The sequence below is a fragment of the Arachis ipaensis genome, chromosome B9, assembly GCF_059453495.1.
Source record: "Arachis ipaensis isolate K30076 ecotype BB chromosome B9, ASM5945349v1, whole genome shotgun sequence".
In the NCBI taxonomy this organism is placed as follows: domain Eukaryota; kingdom Viridiplantae; phylum Streptophyta; class Magnoliopsida; order Fabales; family Fabaceae; genus Arachis; species Arachis ipaensis.
Genome location: NC_142444.1, coordinates 5,532,875 through 5,553,970, shown reverse-complemented (window position 1 = coordinate 5,553,970; position 21,096 = coordinate 5,532,875). Strand labels below are relative to the sequence as shown.

The window sequence follows — 21,096 nt, the reverse complement described above, 5'->3', positions numbered from 1 at the left end:
CACGCAATCTCTTTCTACAGTGCATCATTCCTTAACGAGTCGTTGAATTCCCATGGCTTGTAACTTCTTCGTTCTTCCCCAGTATAGTCAGCACCGACTTCATTACTATCTCATGTCCTCTCACTCAATCTCTTTTTTTTTTTTTTTTTTGCCATGGATCACTCCTTACCAATATAATTAATGGTTAGTTTGATTATTTTGTATAATTTCTTAAAATATTAAAATTCTACCGGCATTTCACGCAATCTCTTTCTACAGTGCATCATTCCTTAACGAGTCGTTGAATTCGCATGGCTTGTAACTTCTTCGTTCTTCCCCAGTATAGTCAGCACCGACTTCATTGCTATCTCATGTCCTCTCACTCAATCTCTTTTTCTTTTCTTTTTTTTTTTTGCCATGGATCACTCCTTACCAATATAATTAATGGTTAGTTTGGTTATTAAATTTTTTTCATTAAAAATAATATATGGAATATATATTCATATGTAAAATATAATATAATATAATAAATTTATTCAGAGTACTTAAAAGTATAATTAAAATCAGAAATATACAAATATAATAATAAAATTTGTACTCTAAACAAGTAAACATATCTTTTATCATACATAAATTATTTAAAAAAATATAAATTGTTAAAATTAATAACACAAATTTAAAATGATAAAATTCAACTTTTTTACAAGTAATTTTTATAGTATTTTTATTCTTTTAATTTTTAATTTATTAATATTTTATTATTTAATTAATGATTAAACAAATTATTTTTATGAGAAATATTTTTTGTATAATCTTAAGGAAGAGACCAATATACCAATTTAAAATTAATGTAAAAATGATATTTTAAATAAAAAATAGTTAATATTAAAATTTTTAAATATAAAAACAAATTATATAGATATTCAGGATATAAATATGAAATACATGTTTAAAATAAATAAAGGAGACAAAAATAATTATTTATTTTTCATGAGTACTCCCATTTTATCTGTTTTATTTATTTTAAGCATATATTTTATATTTATCTTTTAAATATTTATACAAATTATTTTTGTATTTAAAAATTTTAATATTAAATATTTTTTATTTAAAATTTTATTTTTACTTTATTTTTTAAACTACTATATTGGTCTCTTCTATAAGATAATATAAAAAATAATTTTTTATAAAAATAATTTGTTTAATCATTAATTAAATAATAAAGTACTAATAAATTGTAAATTAAAAGAATAAAAATATTATAAAAAATACGGTAAAAAAGTTAGATTTTATTATTTTAAATTTGTATTATTAATTTTAATAATATATTTATTTTTTAAATAATTTATCTATGATAAAAAATATGTTTACTTGTTTAGAGTACAAATTTTATTATTATATTTATATATTCATGATTTTAATTATACTTTTAAGTATTTTAAATAGATTTATTTTATTATATTATATTTTAAATATGAATATATATTCCATCTTGTAATTAAATAAAGATATATTTTTTTAATAAAAAAATTTAATAACTGAACTAACCATTAATAATGTTAATGTTGGTAAGGAGTGATTCATGGCAAAAAAAAAAAAAAAAAAAACAACTGTGTAGATTATTGTAATTTGCAACAGTGATGAATGTATTGCAATAAAATATTAATATTTTGTTAGATTTATTTTAAATATTCAAATTTTAGTCTAACTTAATATAAAAACAACAAGTGTTTTTTGGTGACAATTTAAAGACAATTATTTATATTAGGTCAATTCAATATATATAATTTTTGTAAATTTTATATAATAAATTTATAAAATCTTATTTTTAAAGATTATATTTAATAATTATATAATATTTATATAAAAATTATTTTAAAATAAAAATAACATTATATATTATAAAAATATCAATTATAATATAAAAATATAATATTTTTTATTAATTTCACTTTAAAATGAGTATTTTATTTATAAATTATGTTTTGATGCCCAGTTAAATCTAGTACTAAGCATGACTCAAATCCATGATATATATGAAGCCATGATTCAAAATATAATATTTGAAGCCATGATTCAAAATCAAGTGCAGCAGATGATGAGTAAAGAATGAAAGGGGTTGAGAGAAGTTGTTGTAGCTAGATCGATGCAAAGTATTCAGTTCTCTGGGCTTTCTCAAGCAAAAGGAATCTCAAGTGCTTCCCGTTTGCAGAGCACAAATAGTAAAGTAACAATGTTCTTTGCTAATATTTGTATTTGTATAGTGCTGAACATGGATGATAATTAATAAATATTCATAACAATTGTTATAAAATGTTTATTTATTTCGTGCATCATTTTATAAGATTTCATTACCAATCTTAATTCTCAACATAATAATAAGGAATTGTTTCTTTCAAAGATTTATCAATTTATGGGACTGAGTGTAGATAAAATACTTGGTGAATATTTTGCCAAAGTTTTAGTAATTTTGACAGGCTATCGAATTAGACTTGTATTAAGATCTTAGTTTGAGGAGTAGATACGACTCTTTTAAAAAAAATAAATTTGATTCGAAAATTACTTAATGATAGTGTCGAAACAAAATGCCTCGAACTACCTATGGCAAATTTTAACAAATAAAAGAAAATAAATAAATAAAATAAATTAAAGTTTTGGATAAATAAAAGTGTAAAACTGAGTTTAAAGGTGTTTTACTTAAATTTCGTTAATGTTTAAAAGAAAATGTAAGTATCACTGTTGCAATTATATTATCAATAAGAATTAAAAGGGATTGAAAGTAACAAATAAACAAAGAATTGCAAAGTGACGAGGCAAAGTAAATTGCAGAAATTAAAATAAATAAGAAATTATAAAGAGAAGATGAAGAAAGAAAAATAAACGTAAAAAAGGAGTTCGGGTAAAAGTAGAGAAATTTTATTAATAGAAACTGGAAAGAAACAAATTACAAGTGTCTGAATTTAGAGAAATTACTTAAGATTCCCAATTTTACTCTGTGATGTCAAGGAGTTGAGAGCGTTTTGGGTTTTTAAGTGTTTTTCAAAAGAACTGAATTCCCTACCAAATGTGCTTAAAGCTCTATTTATAGATTAACTTAATGTCAATTGACAATTACCAAGTGAAAATTTGAATGGCATCGATAACTGTTCCGCACTTCTTGTTATTGTTTGATACCAATTCAAAAATCAAAATAAATAACCAAACTGTCAAATGACGTAATTTAACTAAAATAAACATAAATATTATATGCAGAAACATAAATATATAACTAATTATTTCTTTTCCATCATTTTTATAAAAATAATATTTTTTGAAAACCTATATCTTAACCCTTCTCATTTTTCTGTTGTGTTATCATAGGATATATATATATATATATAGTTATTTTTTATAATAGAATTATTGTAGTTATTTTTTATAAAAAAAAATATTAATTTAAATTGGTTCAATATTTAATTTATCAATTTTTAGCCAAATCAATTTATCTAGTTTAATTTTAACAAAAATAATACAATTTAATTAATTATATATATTAAATTTTAATTATTAAAAAATATTTTAAAATAAAAACACTTTAAACTTCTTTATTTGAGTAGCTTACTAAATTAAAATCACGAGCATATGCAATAATTTAAAATTTAAATGTTTTGTAGCACCTTGGATCCACATGCAATAGTTAAAATTTTCAATGATTTGTGACAACGATGGGTCTACATGCAATAATTTACCCCTTTTGATAATGATAATTGTAGCGACCTTAAGCTTTAAAAATATAAATATAAATAAGTTATAATTTATTTTATAAAATTAGAATTCTTTATTTTTAAAAAAAATATTTTTATTATCAGTAATTGAACTAATTTTATAATAATTTAAATTTAATCAAATCCATATTATTATTATTATTATTATAAACATTGTATATAATTGCTGTAAGTATTAAATTGTATTATAAGTTTATATATATTATATTCATTACATTATTATTATTACGTTTATTATTATTATTATTATTACATGACCATCGTTACTATTGCTAGTATTATTATTACTATTATTAATTATAAAGCATAGAAAATAAAAGGATGGTTTATACTTTACATTAAGTTACATATATATATTATTATTATCATTATGGATTAGATTACGTACGTGTGTATATATATATATATATATATATATATATATATATAAAATAGAGAAACCCAAGGCGGTTTATTAAAGAAAGTCAAGGCGGTCATATATATATCGAAGAGAGAGAGAAGAGCATATCGAAGAGAGAAAGAGAGAAAACGTAAACTCTTTTGAACTTCCGGCTTCGATTTCTTGAAATCCGTAACTCCAATAAAAAGTCTAATCCGGTAAGAGTATTCGTAACCTCCTCCTCTACACGTTGGCACCATTTTTTATTAGTGGAAGTTGACAGTGACATAGCTCCTCTTTTCTTTGGGTTTGGCCAACGAGAATTTTAGGAGGCATAGACGATTCTGGACATTTTCTTCTTCGATAGCTCAGTCAAAAAGTTTTTCCGGAGCTTCGAATATTTTGATTTCATACGAATGTATGGTTTTGGTTTCTCGTAGTTAATGTTTAATGTCACGTGAAAACTTAGGCTAGAAGACCTTAAGATAGGAATGAAATGAATGAATAATCGATGGATTGTGTATATGGTATAAAATGTGAGGTTTAGCTGTTGTCAATAATTTGCTGTTGAAGTTGGTCGGTTTGGAAAAGATTTAATATTGGTATTTGTCTGATTTTGAAATAATTTGTTACTGAAAATCATTTGAATGACTGAGAGGTGTTTGGTTTGATAGTTGGGACCCTTGAAAGGTGACAGAAATTCGAGTTTTAGAGGAGATACTGCCAAAACTTCTATAAGAGTTGGAGTTTTGATTTGAGGTGGTATTTTAAAAAGAAAGAGATTATTATGTGGCTTGTGTATTTGAGACTATTTGTTGACCCTCTGTCGCAAGATGTGATCGGGCACTTTAACTCCCCGAATTCCCCCATGGGCATGCATATATATATATAAATATTAAATATTATATTTGAGCTTGGAGTTCGTCTCCATGGAATACTATATTATTGAGCTTGGAGTTTAACTCCATGGAATACTATATTATTGAGTTTGGAGTGTGACTCCATGGAATATTATATTTGAGCTTGGAGTTTGACTCCATGGAATATTATTGAGCTTGGGGATGCGCGCACAGAGGGACTGTCCAATGGTTAACTACCAGGACATGTCGGGTTGGCTGTATAACCGACAGATGAGACTCATCAGCCATAGGACAGGCATACATCATATGCATTTGTTTGCTTTGTTTGAGTGTGCATTGTTTTAGTTTGCTTAACTGTTAAATTCTGCTTATCTGCTACTTGTTCTACTTGCTGTAAATGCTTCTCTATTTGTGTTTTCCTTGTCTGTAAAGTTTGTCTATGCAACTAAGAGGCCCCTTGTCTGGCGGAAGAATGACGAGGGTTGTTCCACCAGTGATTCGGAGGATTGGAGGAGACAGAACGTGAAGTATTGGGTTAAAGTTAAATTCAGAATTAGAATACCTTAGACAATTTACCTAACTTCTGGTTTAGTTGAATTCTTAAGCTGAAATCTGAGTGTCGAAGTTCTAGGAATGTCTTTGGCTCTCCCGGGACCTTTTATATTAACTATGCGGGCACCTTTACCATACTGAGAACCTCTAGTTCTCACAACATACTATGTTGTTGTTTTCAGATGCAGGTCGAGAGGCACCTCGTTGAGCGTCTGGAGACCCTCCATACAAGCGAAGAACTATCTTTTGGACTGTCATATTTTGTTTTATGCTACGTATATATGTTTATAGAATCTCCGCATGTACATATTTGTGTTTTGTCCCTCCTAGAGGTTAACTTGGAGATACAGGTGTTTATTTTGTGGTTTGAGTTTTATTTTGGATTGTATATAGATATATATAATCATATACTCTGGCCGGCCTTAGTTTCGCAGTCGAGTCTAGAGCTTGCTATCTGTATTTTGAAACTCTGATGTGTATATATTTTCAGTTTCCTTTTGATCTTACCTATCCATTTTATGAATATCCATGCGAGAGTCACACGATTTTCTGTTTATCGTTCTTGTTTAGCTTATCTTTCAAGGCTCTTAGATATAATTTCTTTCAACTATATTTATATGTCTTTTCTTTTAGAGGTCGTAATACCTTGTCACCTCTGCTTTATGACTTAAGCGTAAGGCTCTGTATAGTAGGGTGTTACAATAATACATATAGTGGAATTTAGTAGGACCCTTTTGATATTTCTTGTGCATGATGCCACTTTCACCCCTACTACTACTATTCTAGTTCTAGCTGGCTGAAAAGTAGTGTAAATTGCATCTTTGTTTGTCGTATTCATGCACAAAAACTACAAATTATTGCCACTATTACATCTTTTTAATATTAGGAACATCAGGATTTTCAGCAACACATGCTCATAGTTAAATTTTTCCTTCGTGAACTTATCGAAATAGTGAGACCGGAACTTACCTTGACCTTTCTGAGTGAAAGTTTCCGGGTATATTCGTATTCTTCTTTCTTTTTCCTTTTTTTTTTCTTTTACAAACACAAAGTCGATAAAAAATAGTGACAGATTGTGACAAACTAAAAGATATTGCCTTTAGTCTTCCTCACAATTACATTGATGGTTGTGCAAATATAAATTAAAATAATGGGAGCAATTATAAGAAAACAAGATAAAAATATTATAAAAACTTAGATGGTCTTAGAAAACCACTTTTTTCAAAAGTTTAAATGGATAGGAAGAAATACATGAATGATTATACAAGTTGAATGACAGATGGGTTCTGAGACATGAACTTCGTCATCACTGGCTATTTTGCTTCCAGATATGTAACATATTAGAGTATCCAAAATCCAAATATGTAAGAAGTCAGATCACCTAAACAAAATGTAAATGGTAAGAAGAACCTTACACGATGTCACGATCCATGAAATAGTGTATACATACCAATAAACAAAAATACTGAACTAAAGCATACACCCAATAATTCATTTTTAATAAAGCGTTTCTAGGAACATAGTTGATTAAATCAATAATTGCATTGGTGAACTCGGTTGTCTCTGCTTTGCCTCCAAGATCAGCAGTTCGGTAGTCGGTACTTTGCTTCTGCAACTGTGTTGAGTAGGGCATTTAGAGTTTCGTCCGCTTTATCGTGGAGATTCAAATGGCACAACATTGAAACACCACCTCAGCAGCCAAGCAGTTGGATTTCCAAAATTCTACACAAGCAAAAGTTCAGTGGAAATACAGGTAAGCGACAGAAGTATGACCCTAAATTCAATGAAGGTTGCAAGTTTCCAAGGTTAGAACTTGTTTGTGACCAGTATGGGAGAAGTAAATTGACAACAATCACTATTCACAATTTTATCTTTTTTAAAGAACAAAAAGAACACCAAATTAGTTTTATGAAATTGCAGAGGGCAAACCGATATTGAGCACTTTCATGAAACATTCATTCAAATAAATCCCATATTCTGTAATAAGTTGATAACAAGGTGAAAAGATCCATAAAATATAATATAAGGTTGAGAAAGGACTCTGCAGCTTACCTTTCCAGCAATATCAGGTGCTGATCCATGTACAGCCTCAGCTAGTGCAATACCTCATCAATGCCCCATACATGGGAAATCTTTTGCCAAGTTTTGGGTCCTTCATGTGGAGAGATTCTTTCCTCCTCATCTCTGCCTTTTATTCATGCAGACCCCTTACCGTTTACATATCCCAAAATCACTTGAATGGTTCAAGATTTACGTGAAAGAAGTTCTTCCTTCCTGAGGATTCAAGAAGTTTTCCTTCAATTGTCTGTGTTATCTTGGCACAGGATTTATTATTGATGAAAAGCCATAGATTAAAGAAGTAGGCAATGTTCTAGTCTGAGGCATTTTAGCTAGGTGCAACCAAGCATTGAATTGCTACCAGTTTTTCAAGTCACACAGGCTAGCAGTCCCAATCATAGATTCAATGTTTCATGAAAGAAATCATACTGCTTTCACGGTCTCTGGCAAGCCCAATACCTATAGAGGAAAGCTAAGTTTTTAATTGTCAAGTTTACTATAAGAAGCGTAATGAGCTAGTACGACCATAATTCTGGCAGAATATAGAAAATAGAACATTTGTTTTATGAAAAATGAAAACATCAACCTATGGAGCTAGCACCGTGTTTATATACATAAATTTGATGAATTTAAATTTTGCAAAATTAGTTACTATCATCTGATGTCTTTCAGTAAGCACAAACAATATACGTCAAGGAAGCCTTTTACAACAACCGTTGGTATATCATTGAATGCTTGCATTATCATATCTACTAAACGACTTGCATGTTCTTTGAATCTTGGACTCCACATTTAAAACAGAGCTAACTATAATTAGATAGAGACGAGGAACAAGTACGAGGAATGATAGAAATTTTAAATAATGCATAACATGGGCCCAAAAAGCTATAAACAGTATGTAACCTTGATTATTTGCTTTCTTTGCAGCAGAAGCAAATTGACATAATCGGTGGTTCTAGAGATTCACTGGTATAGCAAGTTGCTCCATTTATAAACCTGAACAAAGCAGGTAGGATTATACAGTCAATAAAAATATACAGAGACAGCGCAAGAGGTAGTAGCGATTGCAAGACACGGACAACGCAAACTTACTTCAGTGCACCCCAATTCTCAACTTTCCTCAGCCTTCAACCTTCCTATTATTTACAAAAACCAACATTTCGTTCATTTAGCACTCACAAACTATATAACACCCTATGACTATGAGTATATTAGAGATTATAGATATTGACATATAGAAAGATATTGGGATACTAACATTCGGTTTTTGCATAACCACACACCCCACCCGATGATAAAAGTCAGATGAGCAACACATTAGAATATTAGAATTTCATGAGCGCAAATCTGGAAGAACCAATGCAAGAGTATGCTGAAAAACATAGAACCTTGGCATTAGATAATATCTAGGTTTAGACCAATGTTTTACGGGGAATTAAACAAATTAAAAATATACTAAATAGATTGAAGAACTTTCAAAATCTACCACTTGTCTCTTAAGTGCTCAAGATGACAGAAGTTATAAAAAAAAATTAAAATTCAAAAGCATAAGAAAAGTAACCCTTTTTCTTCCTAATTGGAATAACTTCTTCAAGAATAAAGAAAAATAATCCATTTCAAGAAGTATCTGCTTACCCGTATGCCTTTGACCCCTCTCATTCGAATACAATGGTGTAACATCAGAATCAATCATAAGGGTAATCATCATCAGAGTAATCCGAGTCTGCAATATACCATACAAATACTGTAAGCAATAAAGAAGCAATCATGAAAAAGTTTACTTTTTGGGAAAATTGGCACCTCTAAGAACGTTTTATTTTAAAGGATAAAATATATTTTTTATCACTGAAGGTTGACAAAAATTTTAAAAATATTCTCAAGTTTTATTTTGTTTCAATTTTGTCTTAAAAGATTTCGATTTGCATCAAATATATCCTGAGGACTAATTTTTTAAAAAATTTAAAACCGATTCAACAACAATTTTATAAGAACAACATTTCAACACAAGTAAATCAAGCATAATTTTCATACATTATTATTAGATTGGTCTTAAATTTTTTGAAAATTTAGCCGTCGAGTGTATATTTGATGTAAATGGAAAACTTGTGGAACAAAATTAAAACAAAATAGAAGTTAGGGGTGATGCAAACAACTAGCATTGAAATTGGAGTGGCCGGAGTTTTAGGGAAGATCAGAGCAAAAACACTTACCGCGTTTGTAACAAACAAATTGAATCGGTGGGTGTTCCATCTCTTCCAGCTTACGCCTCAAAGGACATTCTTCCCCAATGTAGATATTTGCTATGGAAGCAAGCAAATGTTCTTCTGTGACACTCTCAAGCTTTCTACAGTCACCAATTGCTAACCTTTTGAGGGAGGTAAGATGGTGAAGCCCCTTGCTGTCAAGCGTCTCCATATTTGGAAAGTTCCACAATTCTAGAGACTCGAGAGATGAAGGAAGGCAACCCTCTCTTGGGAACGAATTTACATCGAAGCATCCACCAAGCCAAAGATAGGTAAGGCCTTCACTCTGCAAACCCTTTGATGTTATCCACCTCGCTAGTTTCTGGCACCCAATGACTACAACTTTTTCCAAACTCGGCGGGAGGCACTCTTCAACAAAACAATCGATTTTTGGGCAATTGCGTATATCCAGCTCCTCTAGGTGCGGCGCAGCCAACCCTAGCGCCGGCAAGGATACTAAACTGGGGCAGCCGGAGATGCACAAATCACGGAGACTTGGAAGAGCGTGTGGCACCTCAACATATTCCACTCTTTGGCATACACTGACTTTGAGATTCTTGAGATTTGGAAAGTCCCACAATGGAAGCAACTTCAGCGAATGACACCCCACTACAGATATCTTCGTTAGCGACTTGTGCTGCAGTTGCTCTGAAAATGTTAATTTTGAACAATAAAAGATTTCCAGAGACTGTAACGAAGCGGGCAAATAATCTTCTGAAATTGATATCGCTGACCAAACGTTACTGATTTCCAGATGTTGGATAAGTGGCGGTTGGATGTGGGGTAGACACTCCATAACGGATTTTGCCAGCTGGGTTTCTTCAATTACTACCTTGTGCCCTCGTGTCGCATATGTAGAAGACCTATTACCCTTTACATGTATTTGGTGAAGGTTGGGAGCCCTCGGCAGCGAACAAGCAAGCTCTTCACATTCAACAATGGTAAGTTCCTCCAGAGCCGGAAGGTGAGCAGGCAGACCTCCCTTTAACACCGGACAACTTTTTATTGAAAGGATTCTAAGCTTAGGAAAACCATCAAACTCATCAGGAAAATGCCATTCCCGCCAACTAGACATATTTACAATTTTCAGAGTTTCAAGAGATTTGAAGGGCGTCTCCTGCTGAAATGATGCATTGTTTTTGTTGTAAAACTCTAAACCAATTTTCTCCAACCCATCAAGATCAGAAAACTCCAGATGCTGTAAAGAGGGTAACTGTCCCAATGAAGGAAGCTCATAACAATTCATACAACGATCCAGCCTCAATTTGGTCATATTGGAGTAGCACGAAAGGCCTAACCAATCTGGGAATGTTTCACCCCGATAACCCTCAATTGATAACTTTTCCAAGTTTGGATGAGGTTGTAACTTGTCAAGTATATCTCTCTCAGTTTGAACATCATCAATGTCACCATCTGGAACCCATTTCAATTTTAAGGTGTTGATGTGCTTCTTGTTACCCATTTTTGCCTCCAAAGCTTCACCACTATTCTTGACGTTCTCCAACTTGGAAATGCAAAATGAGCCATGAAGATTGTCCAGCGATCCCAGTTCTCTTATCCCATTCTCTTCTTGCGCGCCGACGATATAGTAGCTTAAGAAGTTTAGATGCTTTAACTTGCTCATTCTTTTCGGCATCTCTTTCAGACAAGAAGCACCTCGAATATCAAGGTGGCGCAGGTTCACAAGATCATGCATGCAGCTCGGAAGCATCTCAAGTTTTGTACAATTCCTCAACTTCAAGGTTTGGAGATTGTATAATTTACATATTGACTCAGACAATGCCACAATAGGGGTGCGAGAAAGATTCAAATAACGCAAATGAATCAATTCACCTATTGAATCAGGCAATGACTCTATAGTAAATGAATAAAATGACAAAACTCTCAATCGTTGTCGTAATAACCAAGGATTGCTTTCAATATCAATTGATTGAAAACAGTCAAACACAGAAAGATCTAAAAATGTTCTCATGTGTACTGCTCTATTATAGGCTTCTTGAAATAAGTGGAAGCTACCCTTATATTCAGTAACCAAGAGATGACGAGTTTTGCTGTCTATCATGTGTAGATTTTCCCATTCATTGAGGTGGAAATGGAATTTCCCAGCAATAAATATTGCTAGATCATGTATGAGATCATGCATTACAAATAACCTTTTATTAGTACTAGAAGGTTGAAAAAATGATCTTGCAACTAATTCATCAAAATATGCACAACCAATATTTTCTAATCTGTTGTTTCCCTTTGCTTGTAAAAGATCTTCTGTCATCCATAATAGAATTAATTCATCTTTGTCAAATTCATAATCCTCAGGATATAACGAGCAATAAACAAAACACCTCTTTAAATGTGAAGGGAGGTAGTGATAACTAACTCTTAATGCAGGAACAATCTTACTATCATCTTCCGAGAGTTCCCAAATTTCACTTTCAAGTATATTTTCCCAGTCCCCTTCATAATACTTATTGCGCAATAAACCTCCAAGTGTTTTCACAGCCAAAGGTAACCCCTTACACTTTTCAACAATTTTTCTACCAATTGGTTCTAGAGTTGTATATTGTTTAGAATTAGTAGAAATAGATGAATGCTTCAAAAACACCGACCAACAATCTTCCTCCAACAATAAACTTAGTCGATAATGTAGATTGTTAGTTGCGAACACAGAAGCAACCTTTTCACTACGGGTTGTAAGGAGAATCTTACTTCCATTACTCCCATATCGAAAAGGTTTCAGAAAATCCTCCCATGTTTCTCGTTGATCATGCCAGACATCATCTAAGACAACTAAAAATGTCTTACCTGTCAACTTCATTTTCAAATCAGTCTGAAGTGAATCAAAGTTATCCATGTTACAGGGAGGAAAATCTATTGCCCCTGCTATTGTCCTTGTAACATTAACAGGATCAGAATTTTCAGCAACACACACCCATGCTCTAGTCTCAAATTTTGCCACGACTTTGATATCATTGTAAACCAGTTGAGCCAAAGTAGTTTTTCCTATTCCACCCATACCCACGATGGGGATCACAGTCACAGGTGATTGGGCGTCACAGGTATCATCTAACAGCAATTTGATTATGTTCTCCTTGTCTTGGTCCCGACCAAATATGTCAGAACTCACAACAAGAGATGTGGATGGGATTCTCCATGATGTGTCCAACTTGGCACTCTTTATCAGACCAAGTTTATCTTTTCGCCCTACAAGAAACTCTAGTGTGCCAACTATTTTTTCGATGACATTGACACCATTATCTTCAATAGTTGAATCAACAGAGTAAGACCAGGGAGAAGAGTTACCTGGATCCCTTGGAGTGGCAGTGGCAGCTTTAGTGGAGAGTTCATCAAGAAAGTCATCAGCCATATAGAGAGCATCTTGGAGATCAACAAGCCACTTCTTCACTCTATCGTTACCGAACTGCTTCAGCTCAGCATCATCAAGCACAGGTTCAACATCACACAGATAATCATCCAGCTTTTCAAGCAACTTCCGAGCAGAGTGGTTTCCTTGGAGGACAAAGTCATCATCTTCAAGTATTGAAGACAACTTCTTTGAAACAGCATCAACAAAAGAAGAGAGATAAGCTCCACCTTCAAGTTTTGAAGCCATGATTCTAAATCAAGCGCAGCAGATGATGAGAAAGGAATGAAAGGGGTTGAGAGAAGTTGTTGTAGCTAGATCGATATAATGTATTCAGATCTCTGGGTTTTCTCAAGCAAAAGGAATCTCAAGTGTTTTGCATTTGCAGAGGCAGCAGAACACAAATAATAATAAAGTAACGATGTTCTTTGCTTTAGTTTAATATTTGTATTTGTACAGTGCTGAAACATGGATAATAATTAATTAATAAATATTCATAACAATTGTTATAAAATCGTTTATTTATTTCTTGCGTCATTTTAAAAGATTTCATTACCAATCTTAATTATCAACATAACAATAAGGAATTGTTTCTTTCAAAGATTTCTGTCAGATATGTAGCATATTAGAGTATCCAAAATCCAAATATGTAAGAACTCAGATCACCTAAACAAAATGTAAATGATAAGAAGCAGCTTACACGATCCATGAAATAGTGTTTCTAGGAACATAGTTGATAAAATCTACAATAAAATGTGGCCGGTGACAAAGTCGTGTGCGTCAAGTCTTTTGATTTTATATCCACAGTGAAAAGACAGAAAGCATATCACTAGTCCAGAACAATAGACCTTCACTTTTTACGCAAAACAGGATTAGTGAGTTCACTGCTAATAAGCACTTTTTTAATTTTAAAGAAAAAAAAAGGAGGAGGAGGAAGTATGTTATCTTAATTTACCAGAGAAAGACTATGGTAATGAGATTAGCATATATATCTTCGATGCAAACAATTAACTTGCCACTTAAGACAATACTTGTAATCTAATATATGACTTTTTTTTTTGTAATAATTTTATCAAAAATAAATAGGCTAAAATGATACTTTACCAGTTTACCATGGATCAATTAGTAGCTAATATCAATTACCTATCACCAACGCTCTTGAGATTTGTCTTGTTAAAAATTTCCCAATGCCACAAACTGAAAAGGATCATGGTATTATTAGCCTATGTATGTAGAGAATCACTTAAAATAATTCTGAACTGGTGTTTATCAAAATAAAATGGTAGTTGATGCTATAACAAATATGATTTACTTATAAATTTATCTATTAAAACAGAACTTAAAATAATTTTTAAATATATTATTAGTCTTCTTGCTTTCTACTATAATGTCACGTCAACTTAAGTCTCTCTAGTCTCTATCATGATGCTATGTCTGCTTAAATGACTAAATACCCATTTTGGTCCCTGAGATTCACACGATTACTCATTTTGGTCCCTGAAATTCAAAATTACCTATACTAGTTCTTCATATTCAAGTTTAGGCACCAATGTGGTCCCTCGATTCTTTCCGGTGATGACTAGGCAAATGGAATGCTCAGATGACACCCTTCCTACCACGTTGGATGATGAATAAACGACGTCGTTTATTCTTGGCACCCAAACAAGTCAGAAATGTCATCGTTTTGTATATAAAGGGAGAAGAAACGATGGAGACCCAAAATAAAGTATTCGTCTTCTTCTCTACCTCTACTATTCTTCGTTTCTAACTTGTTTGGACGCCAAAAGTAAACGATGTTGTTTACTCATCATCCAGCGTGGCAAGGAGAGTGCAATCTCAACACGGAAAGAATTGAGGGACCATATTGGTGCTGGACTTGAATCTGGAGGATCAACATAGGTAATTTTAAATTTCAGGGACCAAAATGAGTAATCGCGTGAATTTCAGGGACCAAAATGGAGATTTAGTATTAGTCCTGCTTAAATAGCAAAATTACTTTTTAATTTCTTTATTCTTAATTAAAATATTTCTCCAATTTTTCTGATCCTTTTATTATGTAATGAATTGGTGATATTGGCATTAATAAGGGTAATTAAATTTTATAATTATCTTTTATATATTTTGATCATTTAACAATTGTAATATTAGCTTTTAAATATAATTAAGAAAAATATAATTATGTATTAAGTTATAAAAGATTATAAGGATAATTATAATAGTCATTTTAACTGTCACAAATAACAAAAAACAACATAAATTATGTGTACACTTAAATATATATCTCTAATTCTAAAATATCCATTTACATTCATATATAACTATTCCGGAGAAATTAAATTTTTATAATATATTAAAACAGAGTTCAAAATAATCTCCAAATCTTTAATCTTTTAAAGAAATTATTTTTAATTTTTTTGTTTTTAATTAAATTATTTTTTAGTCTTTTAGCTTGTACTTCTCGAGATTTTTAATTTTGATATAGAGTTAGGGATTGTGTATAACAGCGTTATGGGGGATTTGGGCATATCACCGAGCTGTGATGGCGACTCATCTAAAATCGGACGGACCGATTTAAGACACTGAAATCGGACGGACCGATTTTCAATAATCGGAGGGTAGCAAATCGGTGGGTCTGATTTGCTGCATGCTGCCACGTGGCGAGCATGCACGCCACTCCTGCCTCGGTTCCGTTCAAAGAAAGCAACTTTAATAGCTTCCCAGCTTCCTTTACTTTACTTTTACCTTTTACTCTCATCACTCTCTCTCTTTGTTCCCATCACTCTCATCTCTTTCCCTCTCTGTTCCCCAACCCCAACTCCACCACCATTGTTGGACCACTGAAAACACAAGAAAAAATTGGAAAAATGCCAAAAAAAAAAAAATTAAAGATGTAAATCAATCAGAATTTTATATTGTTAATTATTTTGGGCATCCTAGTTATGTAAATTTTTATTTTTTAATATTTTGATTTAGCAAGTAAATAATAATAATAGTGATAAAATTTTACTGTTTTTAATAGCAATATATATTATTATAGCACTAAGTAGAGATTATATATATATATATATATATATATATATATATATATATATATATATATATGATATGTTTACTGTTAATGATATATATGTATGATATGGTTATAGTTACTATTAGATGTTAGACATAGAAATTGAACTAAAATTAATTAATTAGTGTTTATCCTTTTAAAGCCTGTACAATAGTTCATGAATGTTAGATTTTTTATTTGATTTGGTTTATCATGATTATTATTGAATAATATGTTGAAATGAAATGAAGATCAGTATATAAATTTAAAATTTAATTATTATTATTATTATTATTATTATTATTATTATTATTGTTGTTGTTGTTATTATTATTATTATCCGTGAAGAATTGTATTTAATTATTAGTATTATTATTATTAATGATATTACTATTATTATTATCATTGTCGGTAGGTAATTGTTAATTATTATTATTATTATTATTATTATTATTATTATTATTATTATTATTATTGAGTTTAATATAATTTAGACAAATAATTAGGCACATTTATTACTATGCATGTTTACAATGTATGTATGTTTAATAGGCAGATTATATTATTGTAAGGGACATGTAAGGGAAATTATATTATTGTTAATATAGTTATGTTACACTAGAATTTATAAAGGAAATGTGATCTTGTAGGGTTCACGGATGTTGGTATGCGATCACTTGAAGCCGCTCGATCGGTACAACGAAATTGTTGAGGGTCACTTACGGGAGATGGATTTTTATTATGTTTCCCAAATTGGGGTAATCCAGTGTCAGTCAGCAATGATTAATGCTCCGATTAAGAGATGGCGACCTGAGACGCACACCTTTCATTTTTCGGTTGGTGAGTGTGCGGTGACGTTGGAAGATGTGGCAATAATTCTAGGTCTGCCGACAAATGGTCTTCCGGTTACAGGACCAACCATGAGTAGTTTTGAGGCGATGGAGGCCGAGTGCTTGCACCAGTTTGAAGTTGCACCCGTCTACCTGCACTACTGGCTTGCAATGTCTGAAGACCCTAATACAAGGGTAATAACTCCAGAAGACTCTATGTAGTACACGGATATCAGGAACCAAGTCATCTCCCTGGTACGCAGGCATTGTTTCAAAGTGAACCACTACTGACGGCTCCTTGTGACACATGGCCTCAAAACATATGGGTAAAGCTTCGTACGATGCCTCCCAACCTCCGAAAATTGACTCAACCGCCTTCTGCTTTGCTAACCAAGCTTTTCGATAGCTGATGGTGTAGTTAAACTTCGACTGGACTTCCGCAATGACTGGTTTCACCTTCAAAGATGGGTCAACCTCAACCAACGGCTTTGCTTCTGCAACTGTCTTGGAGTCCAGTTTCGAATGGTCTTGAGAAATTTTCGATCTGGTACAAGTGTGACTACCATTGTACCTCCTTATCTCCCAGCAGTACTTCTTCTGCATTTTCGTAACCCTGATCAGCCAATCACAACCTTTGCCATATTGTGTACATTTAGCATAGAATGTCGTCGGTTCCGACTCATAAACCCGATAGTCTACCCCTCTACGGATGGTATAGTCTTTCATTGCCTTGATTACTTCCTCCCTTGAATTGAATTCCATCCCCACCGTAAATTCACCGTCGGCCACAACAGGAAGCTCTGCCACAATCACACCGCAAGATATATATTTTCATAAATAATCATTAAATATATATATAAAATTAAAATCCTCCTATAATAGTCTTTACATTCGCTATTCTTTCTACATTCGCTATTCTATCTACATAGAGAACTAGTAATTAATAAATTAATCAAATGGTATGGTCACAAAGGGCATACCTGCATTCATATATTGCGAAAATTCCGGTGCATTCATCGTTTTCAAGTCCAACGACCGCATGAAAGAAGGCTCCTGAAACGGAAGCGAGTTTGCTAGTGCATTAGCAACCTCCGCCACATCTGCGTTCATGGTGCCGTCAGCTCCATCTTCGTTTTCACCTGGACCAACGATCTCATAGTTACTTTCAAAATCTTCCTCGCTATCACTATTATAATTTTCCAGTTCAATATTTCGGTCTGTTTCAGATTGCTCGAACTCAATATACAACTCGATGCACGATATTCGCTGGCGATACTCGCTTCATCTGTCACGTATTTCGTCTGAAAATGAACGAATCCACCAAACACAGGTAAAGGATACCTGTACAAAATACACGATATTCTTCTAGATCTTTCTGAATGTATCTTCTCACAAATCACACTTTTCAATTCATCCAATGACAACGTGAACGGAATAACAACATCTAATGGATTTTCACATACAAATTGAACTCCCTCATATGTTTCTAATAAAATCTGTCCATAACAATAAATTTTTAATACAACTCTATTATCCATAATATTATACTACTTTAAATCGGACTCACCCTCAATAAAATCTAATCTACAAAAATAAAAAAGGATGAGAGAAGAGGAAGAACATCACCTAAATGCAGAGACTCACGGACTGAAGAAGAAGAAGAAATGGGAACTCACGGATTGAAGAAGAAGAAGAAATGGGAGTTATGGGTACAATCTTCATTTATGTACGCATGACTCACTAAATCAAACGGTCCGACCGGTTCATTCACAATTTTTCACGCATTACAAATCGCTGCCACCGATTACTTTGCAGCTGATTTACCAAGCAGCAAATCAGTGGGTCTGATTAAGGTGCCAAGGGATCAAAATTTTTTTTTACCACAAATCCCTGGGACCGATTTGTGGTCTCTTGGATTTTTTACCACAAATTCCTAGGACCGATTTGTGGTCTCTTGGATTCAACTGAATTCGGCAAGCAACAAATCGGTCCGTCCGATTACATGCAACCAGACCAACCAACCCACAAATCGGACCGTCCGATTTGAGTTTCTTTCCCTAGCAATAAATCGGACGGTCTGATTTCATCTCCCACCTAACTCCAGCTTTCCGCCGTCACAGCCTTGTATAACACCCACAATCTCCATAACGCCGGGTTACTCACAATCGGTTATCATATAAAAAAAAAGAGCATGTACTTCTCATGTGTCTCATTATTATAACTTAAAATTTTTTTTATTTTTCTTCTCACTTTTATGACATTTATTTTTCTTTAAATTACTTTATGTTTTTCATATTTTTTTATTCTTTACTTTTATATAGAATACTATATGATTTCAATATTAATGTTAATTATCTTTAATAGGTATAAATTGAGTAATAAAACATAATTCATCCTCTTTTTTCATACTTATTCCTTCTTATATTTATTATATAAATCAACATTCACTTTATACCTCTTCTTTGTCTTTCTTTTCACATAATTTCATATCTCTTATTCCTTTTTTTTCATTTTTTTAATGTTTTACATAAGTATATCTCTTAGTAATATATTAAAATAGAGCTCAAGGTAGTCTCTAGATGCATTGTTAGCCTTCTTTTTAGTTTGCTAATCATGTGTATTAGGTAATAAATTCCTAAGACACTAACCTTTTACAAATTTCTTTTTAGTTTTTTATTTTTGGTCTAATTGAATTCATTAATTATATCATCCATATATCATTTCTTTTTTCTTTCAATAATTTATATTTTTAAATTTTATTTAGTTGTAATATTGTTAAAAATACATGACATTATCATGAGTCATGAAAAATAAAATTAAAAAATTAAATGTTAATTTCAACTATATTATGTCCTTTATAATTTTATTTTATTTTTTTTATTTTTGATCTAATTGTACTCATTAATTATATCATCGATATATTATTTCTTGGGGTCTCGCTATACATCCAAGTGTTTTTGATAACCAAGTCCAACCAAGTTAGTTCAAACCTAGCTAACAAAAACCAGTTTCATTAGTGAGGGCGTGTAGACACGCTCCAACTCCCAGCAGCACCGCGCGCTTCTTCTTCGCGCTTATTCTTCTTCTTCTTCTCGTTCTTTCTTCTTTGTGCTCCTTTTTCTTTTTCATGTTCCTTCTTTTTACATGCAGTTGCTATGTTTTTCTTTTCTTTTTCTCTTTATCTTGGTAATTTTTTGTAGTATTATGTATGTCTTCTTTTACTTTGTTTGATTTTTTCTTTTCTTTTATTATTTTTATTCTTGTTAAAAAGGTAAAATAAGAAGAATTATGAGAATTTGAGACAAGGAAAGAGAAACATGATGATAATGAAGAAGAAGAAGAGAACGAGGAGTTTTGAATTATGCATAATTTATTATAAAGTAGTACCGAAATTTCTTAACAATAACACCGAAGCTTCTTAATTTTCACACCGAAATTTAACTGCAAAAATATAGCTTCTTTGGTGCTGCATTTTTTTTTTGCTTATGATGATGATGATTAACTAAAAGATCACAAGATAGCACCGAAATTACTTGAATGAACATGTTTGTACTATATTACAGTCGTATTTAGTTGAATGAATGTAGATTCATACTTATTAGATTGAATTCTTGTCAGAAACAAAAAAATACCGAAATTTTTTAATTTTAACACCGAAATGTTACTAAAAAGCACAAAAACTTCTTAATTTTGACACTAAAATTTTAGGGTAAAGTACGATTTTGGTCCCTAACGTAGAGGCCGAAAATTTATTTCGTCTCCGGTCTTTTTTTCGCTACAAAATGGTCCTAAAGGTTTCAGTTTATTTTAAAATCGTCATTTTAATCAAATTTTTTATTTTTATTACCAAATTATCCCTCCTTCATGAAGGTAGCGCCGCCGCTCCCCGCCCCGCGCCGCTGCGGCCCTGTGATGGAGAAGGGGAAACCGCCTTCAGTGCCGCCGCCGCCACTCGTGCGCTGCTCGCCATTTTTGCTTCTGCTTATGGTTTTGTTTTTGTTGTTGCTTCATTATCCATTGTTGT

The 21,096-nt window shown here is 32.1% G+C and overlaps 1 protein-coding gene across 2 annotated transcripts; it reads right to left on the bottom strand.

Moving 5' to 3' along the window:
• Window positions 1-6,872: 6,872 nt before the first annotated feature.
• LOC107614791 (putative disease resistance RPP13-like protein 1) lies at window positions 6,873-13,595 on the bottom strand. 2 transcript variants are annotated; one of them, XM_088500373.1, is made up of 7 exons: window positions 9,803-13,595; window positions 9,228-9,315; window positions 8,851-8,964; window positions 8,685-8,728; window positions 8,496-8,588; window positions 7,587-8,051; window positions 6,873-7,256 (listed from the first exon to the last, which is right to left on the bottom strand). In XM_088500373.1, the coding sequence occupies exons 1-2, from the start codon at window positions 13,440-13,442 to the stop codon at window positions 9,278-9,280; spliced, it is 3,678 nt and encodes a 1,225-aa protein (XP_088356499.1). In that variant the 5' UTR covers window positions 13,443-13,595; the 3' UTR covers window positions 6,873-7,256; window positions 7,587-8,051; window positions 8,496-8,588; window positions 8,685-8,728; window positions 8,851-8,964; window positions 9,228-9,277. The 2 variants fall into 2 exon arrangements, with proteins under 2 accessions (XP_088356499.1, XP_088356500.1); XM_088500374.1 differs by lacking the exon at window positions 6,873-7,256 and having other exon boundaries at window positions 7,677-7,808.
• Between the last annotated feature and the right edge of the window lie 7,501 nt (window positions 13,596-21,096).

Coding starts and splice junctions, on each gene's coding strand:
- LOC107614791 (XM_088500373.1), bottom strand. CDS start 13,442: ATGGCTTCAAAACTTGAAGGTGGAGCTTATCTCTCTTCTTTTGTTGAT. Junction 9,316..9,802: donor ATTTGTTTGTTACAAACGCG/GTAAGTGTTTTT, acceptor GGTATATTGCAG/ACTCGGATTACTCTGATGAT.